General features: G+C 42.1%; 1 protein-coding gene across 1 annotated transcript in view; it reads right to left on the bottom strand.

The window, feature by feature from the left end:
- TBXAS1 (thromboxane A synthase 1) overlaps positions 1 to 10,529 on the bottom strand; it is a 157,522-nt gene that overhangs the window by 116,816 nt on the left and 30,177 nt on the right. Inside the window, exons 2-3 of the mRNA XM_039234070.1 lie at positions 4,439 to 4,532; positions 1,818 to 1,870 (exon numbers count right to left, since the gene is read on the bottom strand). Coding sequence (XP_039090001.1) covers positions 1,818 to 1,870; positions 4,439 to 4,532 — 147 coding nt within the window. The remainder of the gene's footprint in view (positions 1 to 1,817; positions 1,871 to 4,438; positions 4,533 to 10,529) is intronic.

Genomic DNA, 10,529 nt, shown 5'->3' with positions numbered 1-10,529 from the left:
TTTTATTTATTTATAGGAGAGAGAGAGAGAGAGACAGCGGAGCAGGGGAGGGTCAGAGAGAGAGGGAGTCACAGACTGAAACAGGCTCCAGGCTCTGAGCTGGCAGTCAGCACAGAGCCCGACGCGGGGCTCGAACCCACGAACCGCGAGATCATGACCTAAGCGAAAGTCGGACGCTTAACCGACTACGCCACCCAGGCGCCCCTAAAATATTTTTTAATGTTTGTTTATTTTTGAGAGAGAGAGAGAGAAAGACAGTGTGAGCAGACAAGGGACAGAGAGATGGAGACAGAGAATCTGAAGCAGGCTTCAGGCTCCAAACTATTAGCACAGAGCCCGACACTGGGCTCGACCTTGCAAACTATGAGATCATGACCTGAGCTGAAATCGGATGCTCAACCGACTTGATGCTGGGAACCCCCCAGGCATCCCAGAGCCCCTGCATTTTAGATTGATTTGTAATGCACCAATAACAAACTAATACAGAGAGCATCTAGTGTGACATCTTAATTGATCACTTTTGCAGGATCACATAAACTAAACAGCAGAGAGAACAACTTGGCTAAAACTGTGGATCTCCAGGGTAGGTCTATTTCCCCAGAGTCTATTTCAATCTCTTGAAAATCACCCCCAGGGAAAATGATGGGATCCATGGATCCCATGGACAGAAGAATTTACAAACCACTAGACACCCCCCTCCATTAGCATGTACATTAGGAACAGAACTTTACTGCACCTAAAAAAGTGATCACAGACCTGGAGGTCTGGGGAAGGAGCTGGGAAAAATCACTCAGTGGCTGAGGAGGAGTTATGTGAAAACAGACTAAAACGATTAGGGTTCCAGTGTGGAAAGACACATGTTGAGAATCAATATGATTCAAGTCTGTCAAATCTTGAATAGAGTAAATGATCTGAACATAAGTTTGTTCACCAGATTTGGAATTTTATTAAAAAAAATTTTTTTAATGTTTTATTTATTTCTGAGAGCGAGCGAGCGAGCAGGGGAGGGTCAGAGAGAGAGGGAGACACAGAATCTGAAACAGACTCCAGGCTCTGAGCTGGCTGTCAGCACAGAGCCCGACACAGGGCTCGAACCCATGAACCAGTGAGATCATGACCTGAGCCGAAGTCGGACGCTTAACTGACTGAGCCACCCAGGCACCCCTATTATTTTTTTTTTTTTTTTTAAGAAGGAGCACACTCAGAGGCATAAAGAGGGAAACTTCAAGAAAAAAAAAGAGCGGCTCTATTACTTTACCTGGCTGGAAACTATGGTGACCTTGTCCCATTATGTCCAGGACAGTCTCAGTTTCCACTATCATCCCAGGGTAATTTTTAACAGCACCCCCTTTCACGTTCAATACAGTGTACTGTATTAGATGGTAGATTATATGGTTGTACAGCTGGCAGCATGTTGAACAAAACATGGTCAACAGGGTTGAACAAAACAGGTCCAAGTAAGGTTTAGGTAAGTTCTTGAGAAAAGACCAGTCATGGGTTATCAAGGTATTCCAGACTGAGGCATGGAGGACCACTGTGTCCGATTGCAGCAGTGGTGAGAGATGGTCAAGATACCCAGGGCATGACTTGGCGGAGCAGGGTCTTAAAAGCTGGGAAATGATGTTCTTTCAGCCTAGAATGGGGTCCCCTTGGGCAACCCTGGGGCCTCCTCCAGGAACCTTATCTGTACTGCTAGGCACTCTCTTTGTGGGTCCTCAAAAGATCTAAGCACATGCAACATCCCCATTCTGGTTATTACTTCCTTATCAGAGCATGCAAAACAAGGTACATGGTAGAAGAGTGAGGTTCCCTCTTACCCACACAGAGGTCCGTATAGCTTTCTGAGCTCCATTTGGCTTTCCCAGAAACCCTGCAGAAAACAGCACTATAGTAAGTATAAGATTAAACAAAATTTTGAGTATTCAAATTTATTCAGGAAAAAGTCTGGAACTGTGAGAACACAATTATATAAACAATAAAAAAGAATTGAAGTTATATTGCTTTCAAGTACTTTGAAGTATTAGAATAAACTAGTAGCTTTAAAAAAATATATTGCTGAGGAAAAATCTCGGTCGGCTCTGCTTTAATGGACAGAAGAGATCATCTGTACTTAAAGAATTTGTGTATAATTGCTGGTGAAATATTTGAAAACTGTTTGCTTTCTCAACTATGTTAACATTCCCGTCTGCAGTTTGGTTTATATTATTATTAATTTTGGCAAAGCCTCTTTTGACAGCCACTATACGTGTAAATGCCTGCTAAATCTATCCAAATTATCACAAGTTCTGAATTATCATGATCCAAGTCCAATTTTTAACTAAAACCAAGAGTCAAAACATAAGAACCTTAGGGTAACTTGATATAGGAGTAAATATTAGACAAGTTTTGTAGCAGGGAATGAGTATACCTAGAGGTACACATGGAGTGGGGGGTCAGAAGGTGCCAGATGCAATGTGCTATAGGGATGCAGTAGTATAGTAGGGATGGAGTGTGTGTGCAGCTATACACAGAGGAGCCATAGGGGTGAAGGGATGGAGATTGCTCACAGATCCCTGTGTTGTGGGAATGGATACACAGGGAGTCATATGAGGGGTGATGGAGGGGGGTGGAAGAGGTGGATGTCCTTAATGGAAACACATCTCGTTCTTATTACATCAACTTTCACAGTCTAAGCTTGCCATATATCAAAGAAAGCTTCTATGAATATAAAAATAGTCACTGAAATTACTATGTTCTGGGGAGAACTTGGCAAGGTTTGTACATACAAGGATGATGAGCTGAAAAGGAGCATATGTGGAAATTAACCAGAGGCAGGAGCACAGTGTTCTCTTCACATGGACAGTTATACTGTTTTTTTCCCCCCTCAAAATGTTAATACTAAATTACTCAGCTGAATGCAACTGATCATTCCCCCCACCCCACCTCCGAAATATGTGAAATTTATTCAGTTTCCTATCCAGTGTGTTGTTCTATTTTGACACTCAGAAATTTCTTCACACTTGCTTCAAGAACTCACAGGAAACCTTGATGAGATCGCTATTTGTGGGCTTCACATTGTGAACACGCCATCCCCCCACGACAGAGATGAGGAGAAGGTATTTAAAACCCGAGTAAGAGCAGAACAACAACAATAAAGAGTGAAAAGAGAGCGTTGGGCAGAGAACGGGACAAAAAGGAATAGAAAAGAAAGGAGGAGGGAAAGGACAGAAATAGCTATTGTTATCTGTCTCATGCTGAGGGCCAGCCTTTCTGAGGGCAGGGGTGGGGAAATGCTAGAGATGTTAAACAGATATGACCACAATTAGCCCACACTTAGCCCTTCCTGTCTCTGTTAGGCTCAGTGGCTCTTTGCAGGCAGGATCTGTCAGCTCCTGATGTTGGGTCTGGTGGCAGCATGGCCATGAGTTTGCAAGATTAAACATGCGGCTTCTGAGAAACCCCAATGAGGGAAAACAGAATATTCTTAGAAGATAGAGTCCTGGGGGCTGTATCTACAAATGCCTACTGGACGTATCCACTTGTATATCATTCTGGCCAAAGGTATCTCCCTGAACCAGCTGCCTTCCTGACCTTCTATTTCCATCAACTCTTGGCCATTCTCCCTGTTAACCTGGCTCAACACTTAGAGGCACTTCAGCTCATTTACCGTGAATTCTCTACTCCCAATTCATCTCAGGAGTCACTAACTTTGCCCCCAGTGTCCTTCTTCACCTAGACTTAACCTATATCTTCCCCTCTTCAGAGTCACCCTTTACTTCAAGGTCCCTCTCCCGCTCGAAAATGATAGCACACCAGCCAGCAATCCAGCCTGTTACTCTCTCACACTTGCTTCCCCCAATGCTCCCCCATCTTTAGCTTTTAGTAAGTCCAGGCTGCTCATCAAGCTGTGCCCTGGTTTTCATGTAAGTGCACTCACACACATCATTGCTCCCCACCTGGTTTGTGTTCTTGTCCTTGTGACTATTGCTCCTGCAGGATCTCCTTCTCTAGGAAGTCCTCCGGCATGATTCTAGCCCTGACAGATCTTTCTCTCCTCTGAAGGATACCATAACTACCATCTCTCTTGCCCAGTCAAGCCCTAGGGTACATCCTGTCTGGTGTTTAACACCATGATTTTATGCATGCACTCAAGGGCAGAAGTAACTTCTACTTTTTCCATATCCCAGGCCCTGGCACACTGAGACACTCAGTCAGTGGGTTTTGGAGTGAATGGATGAACGAACGGATGATAGGACTCACTACATGTTGATGAGTAATAAGCAATGGATTGTTGTCATCGTATGAGAATTCATTCAAGTAGGGGAAAACTCATCACACAGTGCCTTCACATATAGACCACCCCAGTGTAGGCAACCATGATGGGAGCAGTGTATCATGGGTAATGTTGCCCTGGGCTCAGCATATCTTATGCTGAAAGACAGGTGAAGACTGCCCTTACCTGGCGGAAAAATGTCAAGTTTCCAATAAAAGGAGAAGGCTTGGGATGTCTGATGCCTAGCTTCTCCAGTCTTGAAAATGGTGATGTGGAGTACCTGAGGGGAAGAGCAAATTTTAAAAACCAAGGACCTGAAGTTTGCATCCATACATTGGCCCTGTTAGGAAACAGAATTACTGAGCCCTCCTAAGGGAAGGGTGGGAGGAGAGGTTTCTGGTCGACAGTGTCTAAGGACCAAAGAGGTAGAGACGCAGAGGCGAGTGAGTGGAATAGAGCCCAGGAAATTCCTCCTGATGGAGTGACAGGCTGGAGATTGAGGAATCCTAAAATCTCACAGGCAGAAGACAAGGTGATGCTGTAGTCTAAATGCCTCGTCCCCACCTAAAGTTTCCATCAATACATTGTTTTAAAAAAAAATGTACCTCTCTCCAGTTCAGTTTCTTTGTCTCTACATCTACCATGAACAATTATCAGAAGGCAAAGCAAAAAAAAGTAACAATGGCAAAAATAAGTTCCCTGTGCAAATTTGTGTTTTCCTGGTCAAACTGACCCCTGCACTTAATTTGTCCTTCATCACATTCCATGGGCTAATAGAGAAAAATAAAAATCGGAAGGGAGAGAGCACACCATGGAGAAAAGACCTCATTACCAACTGCTTATAACCTCTTTTTGTCTTTGTTTTCACGTCCTGAAACCATATGGGAAGCATATTTTCTTAACCAAAAATCAGGAAACGTGGCCCGACAGATTTCTGTGCCACTTTCCAGGAGAAAGCAGCAGTCTGAGAAGTGCAGCATAGCTGTCAAAACATTGGAATTACTAGGATATTTCACCAGTTTATGGGAACAGAGGGATAACACAGTTAAAGTCAGAACTGGCTTAGAAAAACCTGGACATATGGCTAAAATCCCTAATCAGCCAGCCAATTAGGTCAAAAGTTCAGTTAGTTCAGAAAAATTAATGAGTCAAACTGGGTGTTTAGCATCATGCAGAGATCAGCCAAATCTCAATTCAAGAGCAAGGAAAAATTTAGTGTATCGTTATAGCCAAGCTTCCTGGGAGTACTAGAATTTAGATGAACAAAATGCTGCTCTAAAAATCATTCACTTATCATTAGAAAGATGGAATGTTCATGATAGTCTTGCCCTTCCCCTTTCCCACCTGTAGTCCAACAAGGAGCACTTAAAATATGAATTTTTCGTCAAATATCCAAAAATTCAGGGAAAGGACAACCTGGCGTAAGTGCTGGTTTGTGTTACTCTGAGCAATGGGTCTACTTTTATTTTTTATTTATTTTTTATTTTTTTAAATAGCTTATTGTCAAGTTGGTTTCCATATAACACTCAGCGCTCATCCCCACAAGTGCCCTCCTCCATGCCTATCACCCCCTTCCCCTCCCCCCCACCCCATCTGCCCTCAGTTTGTTCTCAGCATTCAAGAGTCATGGTTTGCCTCCCTCCTTCTCCCCTACTATGTTTCCCCTTCTCCCCCATGGTCCTCCGTTAAGTTCCTCCTAATCCTCCTATACGTGCAAACATATGATATTTGTCCTTCTCTGTCTGACTTATTTCACTCAGCATAACACCCTCAAGGTCCATCCATGTTGCAACACATGGCCAGATTTCCTTCTTTCTCATTGCCATGTAATATTCCATGGTATAGATAAACCACATCTTCTTGATCCATTCATCAGTTGATGGACACTTAGGTTCTTTCCATGTTTTGGCTATGGTTGAGAGTGCTGATATGAACATTGGGGTACATGTGCCCCTATGCATCAGCATTCCTGTATCCCTTGAAATTCCTAGCAGTGCTATTGCTGGGTCATAGGGGAGTTCTATTGTGGAGATTCCTCAAAAAATTACTTTTAAAGTAGCCACGAGGGAGAACCAAGAATGGGAAGGAGGTTTCCACTGTCTGGCTGCATTACTGGGTTTGAATGAATACCCAGGATCACACATGTTCAAGTGTGATCACAAGCCACACTTGAGAGCCACATGTGAATTACACGGATTAGTCAGGCCAACATTCCTCTTCATTAGCTTGTGTACCGAAGGTTGATAGTATAGTGTGCAAAAGTTATTCATTCAAGTAGACTAGGATATTTTAAATAAATCCCCTCACACCTAAGAGGAAAAACCAAAGAAGACTTACCAGTCCACTTAACACTTCCCTCAGCATCCTTGAATCTGGTTTCTATCTTCATTTCTCTATCAGTTTTTGTGAATTATTTTCTAAATGTGATCTCTAATGGATAGAAAGATATATGTAGATCTTGGGCCACGTAATTACATCTTAATTTTGTAATTAGATGTCTTGATTGTCTAATTAAAGGACAAGAAGTCTGTGCCTAATTACACGTGCTAATTATTATGCAAGTCCATGCCCTAATTATGTAACTCCACTTACAAAAATACTGCTTGTGTGTCTCTGCACAAAATTCAGACATTTTCAAACATATGGCATCGGCAGAGAATGTTCTGGACATAACCATAAGCCTCACTTTGCAACATGTATTCCAAGTATAGAACTTGGGCCTCTTCAGCTGGGAATTGGCCAGTAGTTGCCATCAGTAACCAGAGTCCTTGTACCAGAATCGGTGGGGAAGGATCACTGGCACCAGACTTCTGAGCAAAATTGCAAAATGGGTTTCATTTGTCTTGTTTTTCACTTCCTTCTCTGTACCCTTGTTTCATCTTCCCTGGTCCTAAGGTCCTCATGCTGCCCTCTTTCTGTCTCGGGCTCTCTGGACAATCCATGGACCCCTGATGTTATGGGTTGATTGTGTCACCCAAAAAAAAAGATCATTTGAAGTCCTAACCACTGGTACCTCATAATACAATCTTATTTAGAGATAGAATGGTCGCTGATGTGATTAGTTAAGACGAGATCATACTCAAGTAGACTGGAACCTTAATCCTTATGGCTGGTGTCCTTATAAAAGAACGGCCACATGAAGACATGGAGACACAGGGAGAATTCCATCTGACAGTAAAGGCAGAGATTGGAGTTAACACAGCTACAAGCCAGGGAACACCAAAGATGGTCAGCAAACCACCAGAAACTAGGAAGAGGCCAGGAAGTATTCTCCTTTACAAGTTTCAGAGGAAGGATAGCCCTGCAAAAACCACAATTTCAGGCTCTGGCTTCCAGAACTGTGAGACAATGGATTTCTGGTGTTTTCAGCTCAGTTTGTGGTACTTTGTTATGGCAGCCCTAGGAAACTGATACACCAAGAATACCCATGAATGAGTTTTGGAGAAACAGTGAACAAATATCTTTGAAAAACGTCTCCTCCTGCTACTCTAAAAATTGTCACTATGAAGGAAATTTCTTTTTTATATCAAATTGTGCCATTAGGTCTTGTGCCGTAAAAAAAAGTGCAGGTGACCTGGGATGCTGCTGTGAAAAGCAGGTAGTATGCAACTGTCATGCAGCTGCCGTGGTATTCTTCTCTTTGATGGGAATTAATGCAAATATCCCTTATTATGGTTACAGACATCTATCATTATTTACATTAAGGGTACTTAAGTTGGAAAATGGCATCAAAAAGTATAGAGTAGCCTCAGATACCATCCTTTGGTTTCATTTCACAACTAAAACCATCATTTCTTGCTACAGCACACAAATTCCTGCACTGCCAGTGGTGTGTCTTACTACTGCCCATTCTCAAAATAAATTGAATCATATGAATCATTTTCAAAATAAGATTCAGTTTTTAAAGTCTAGAAGTTCCCTAGTATTTCACTTTCCCCAAGACAAAGCCCTTTCTTGATGGATTCCACAAAAGTGGTCAGCCTTTTGGTTAGCCAAAGAAGTCACTTGCAATACATTGGGGGAATATTTTGATGAATCATGTATGAAAGAGCTGGTCAACCTGATTGAGGTTTGGAGAGAAGATAGTCAAGTGATGGCCTGCCCTCCAGGATTTCCCTCATGGCATATCTTAAGCAGCCATAAAGGATGTGGTTTCTCGCTTGTGTGCTCCTGGGAACACCTAGCTCCTTGGTTTGTCCATTACATTCTCACCATAGCTATTGAAGAATTTCTCCTTGGTGGGATTCAGGTTTGTTGATGTGTTTTTGAAATGCTGAAATAATCCTTTAGCAAATAACATATCTCCTGGGATAAAAATCATGATTCTCCAGTGAAGCCAGGTAACCCCACCTGTCCTGCTCTTTGGAGAAGAAAAGCCTTTGTCATGGTTACTCTACATTTGTGACATGTATAGCCATCAAAGGACTTGTGAGCAATTCCATTAAAAATTGTGGCCACATTGGAAACATTATTAGAAACAAGGCCTTAAAGTGTTGCCTTCGCAAAAGGTTTTAAGACACAGGAGCACAGTGTTTGCTAGCTTTGACAGGAATTTGGGCAAAAATACCACTACAACTATTAGACAAAGCCTACTTTCATTTTACTGTAATTCTAGTTTTTTCTCTGCTTTTGAGGTTACATTCTCTATAAAGTTTTCCTATGCCTATTTCTCTATATTTCTACTTTTTATTTGTTTATTTTTTTATTTATTCTTAGAAGAGAGAGAGACAGCGTGAGCAGGGAGGACCAGAGAGAGGGAGATACAGACTCTGAAATAGGCTCCAGGCTCTGAACTGGCAGTCAGCACAGAGCCCGACATGGGGCTCGAACCCACAAACCGCGAGATCATGACCTAAGTGAAAGTCGGACGCTTAACCGACTAAGCCACCCAGGCGCCCCATATTTCTACTTTTTAAATGATATCAGGGAGAAAAATCTCTGTATTCTTAGTCTTTTATGAGTATTATTTTTTGAAAATTTTATTTATTTATTTTAACGAGAGAGATTGAGAGAGCATGAGCAGGTGAGAGGAGCAGATGGAGAGAGAATCTTAAGTAGGCTCCATGCTCCGTGTGGAGCCCCATGTGGGGCTCAATCTCACGACCCTGAGATCATGACCTGAGCCAGAATCATGACCTGGTCAGATGCCTAACCAACTGAGCCATTCAGATGCCCCTGAATATTATTTTTATGGCTGCATAATATTCCTCTTGTGGACAGATGATAATTTACTAAACTATTCTTATTGTTAAATATTTATAGTGTTCTTGATTTTTTTAGCTAATTTAAAATATGTTACTACAGCGAATATCTCTGAGCATCAAGCTTTTCCAGCACTTTATGCATCAAGGTTTTCTAGACCTGAAATCCATAAGTGACTAGATTCAAATATTTGGTACAGAATGCTTTCCAGGAAGTTTGTTCCAGTGAGCCTCACAATCAGTGTATCCATTTCACCAAGCACTCTCACAAAATTTGCCCCCCTTTTTTAGACACATCATGTATCTTGATGTCTGCATTTCTTGCATTATGAGAGGGAGAGAGAGAGATCATTCTGCCATCTCTTTTTCTCTAATTTCATAAATATTTCCCTACTTTGAAATTATTATTTCTTTCCACCTTCTCCTCATTTCCTACCATAGCTGATCTAGGTGGCAGACATAATTGTACCACACCAATTGGTTAAACAATTAATTGCAAAATGAGCAGTCATTGGTGGGTGACTATAGGCTGACTCCAAGCACACATTTGGTTAGGGAGAGGAAGAAAAGCAGATGAATTCTGAATAGATTTTTTTTTTAAGAAAATAATTCACTACAAACTTGTTAGTTGATTTTATATTCTATTTCCTTCTCCTTCCTTGCCCCATTAATAATACAGAAACTGTAAGTATAGAAATTACATCAGCTGTGCCTCCAGGCAGGCGCTCCTTGGAAATACTGAGTTTCTAGATGAGGTCACCCCAGGTCCCCTGTTAGCACCTCATCTCTGTTCAGCATTCTCATTCTCATTCATGTTTGGTCCCCTCTCCTGGTACCCATTCCCTCAAGATCATGCTTTCAGCTTGTCCTCAGGGCTGGAAACCATCTAGTTACATTCACTCATGTCTCAATTAGTAGTAGTTAGATGATCTACTAAGATACAACCTGCAAACTAGAATGTTCATTCACTCATCTGTCAGAGTGGGTATCCTTTTCCAGGAACAAGAATCTGATGTCCCTCCTCAGAGCCCCTCCTCCCTCAGTACTTGAGAAGCCAAATCAGTCATCAGAGGTTA

This window comes from Hyaena hyaena, unplaced genomic scaffold (assembly GCF_003009895.1).
Source record: "Hyaena hyaena isolate Hyena2069 unplaced genomic scaffold, ASM300989v1 scaffold_82, whole genome shotgun sequence".
Taxonomy (NCBI): domain Eukaryota; kingdom Metazoa; phylum Chordata; class Mammalia; order Carnivora; family Hyaenidae; genus Hyaena; species Hyaena hyaena.
Note: the sequence above shows the minus strand (reverse complement) of the source record. Positions and strands in the feature narration are given on the sequence as shown.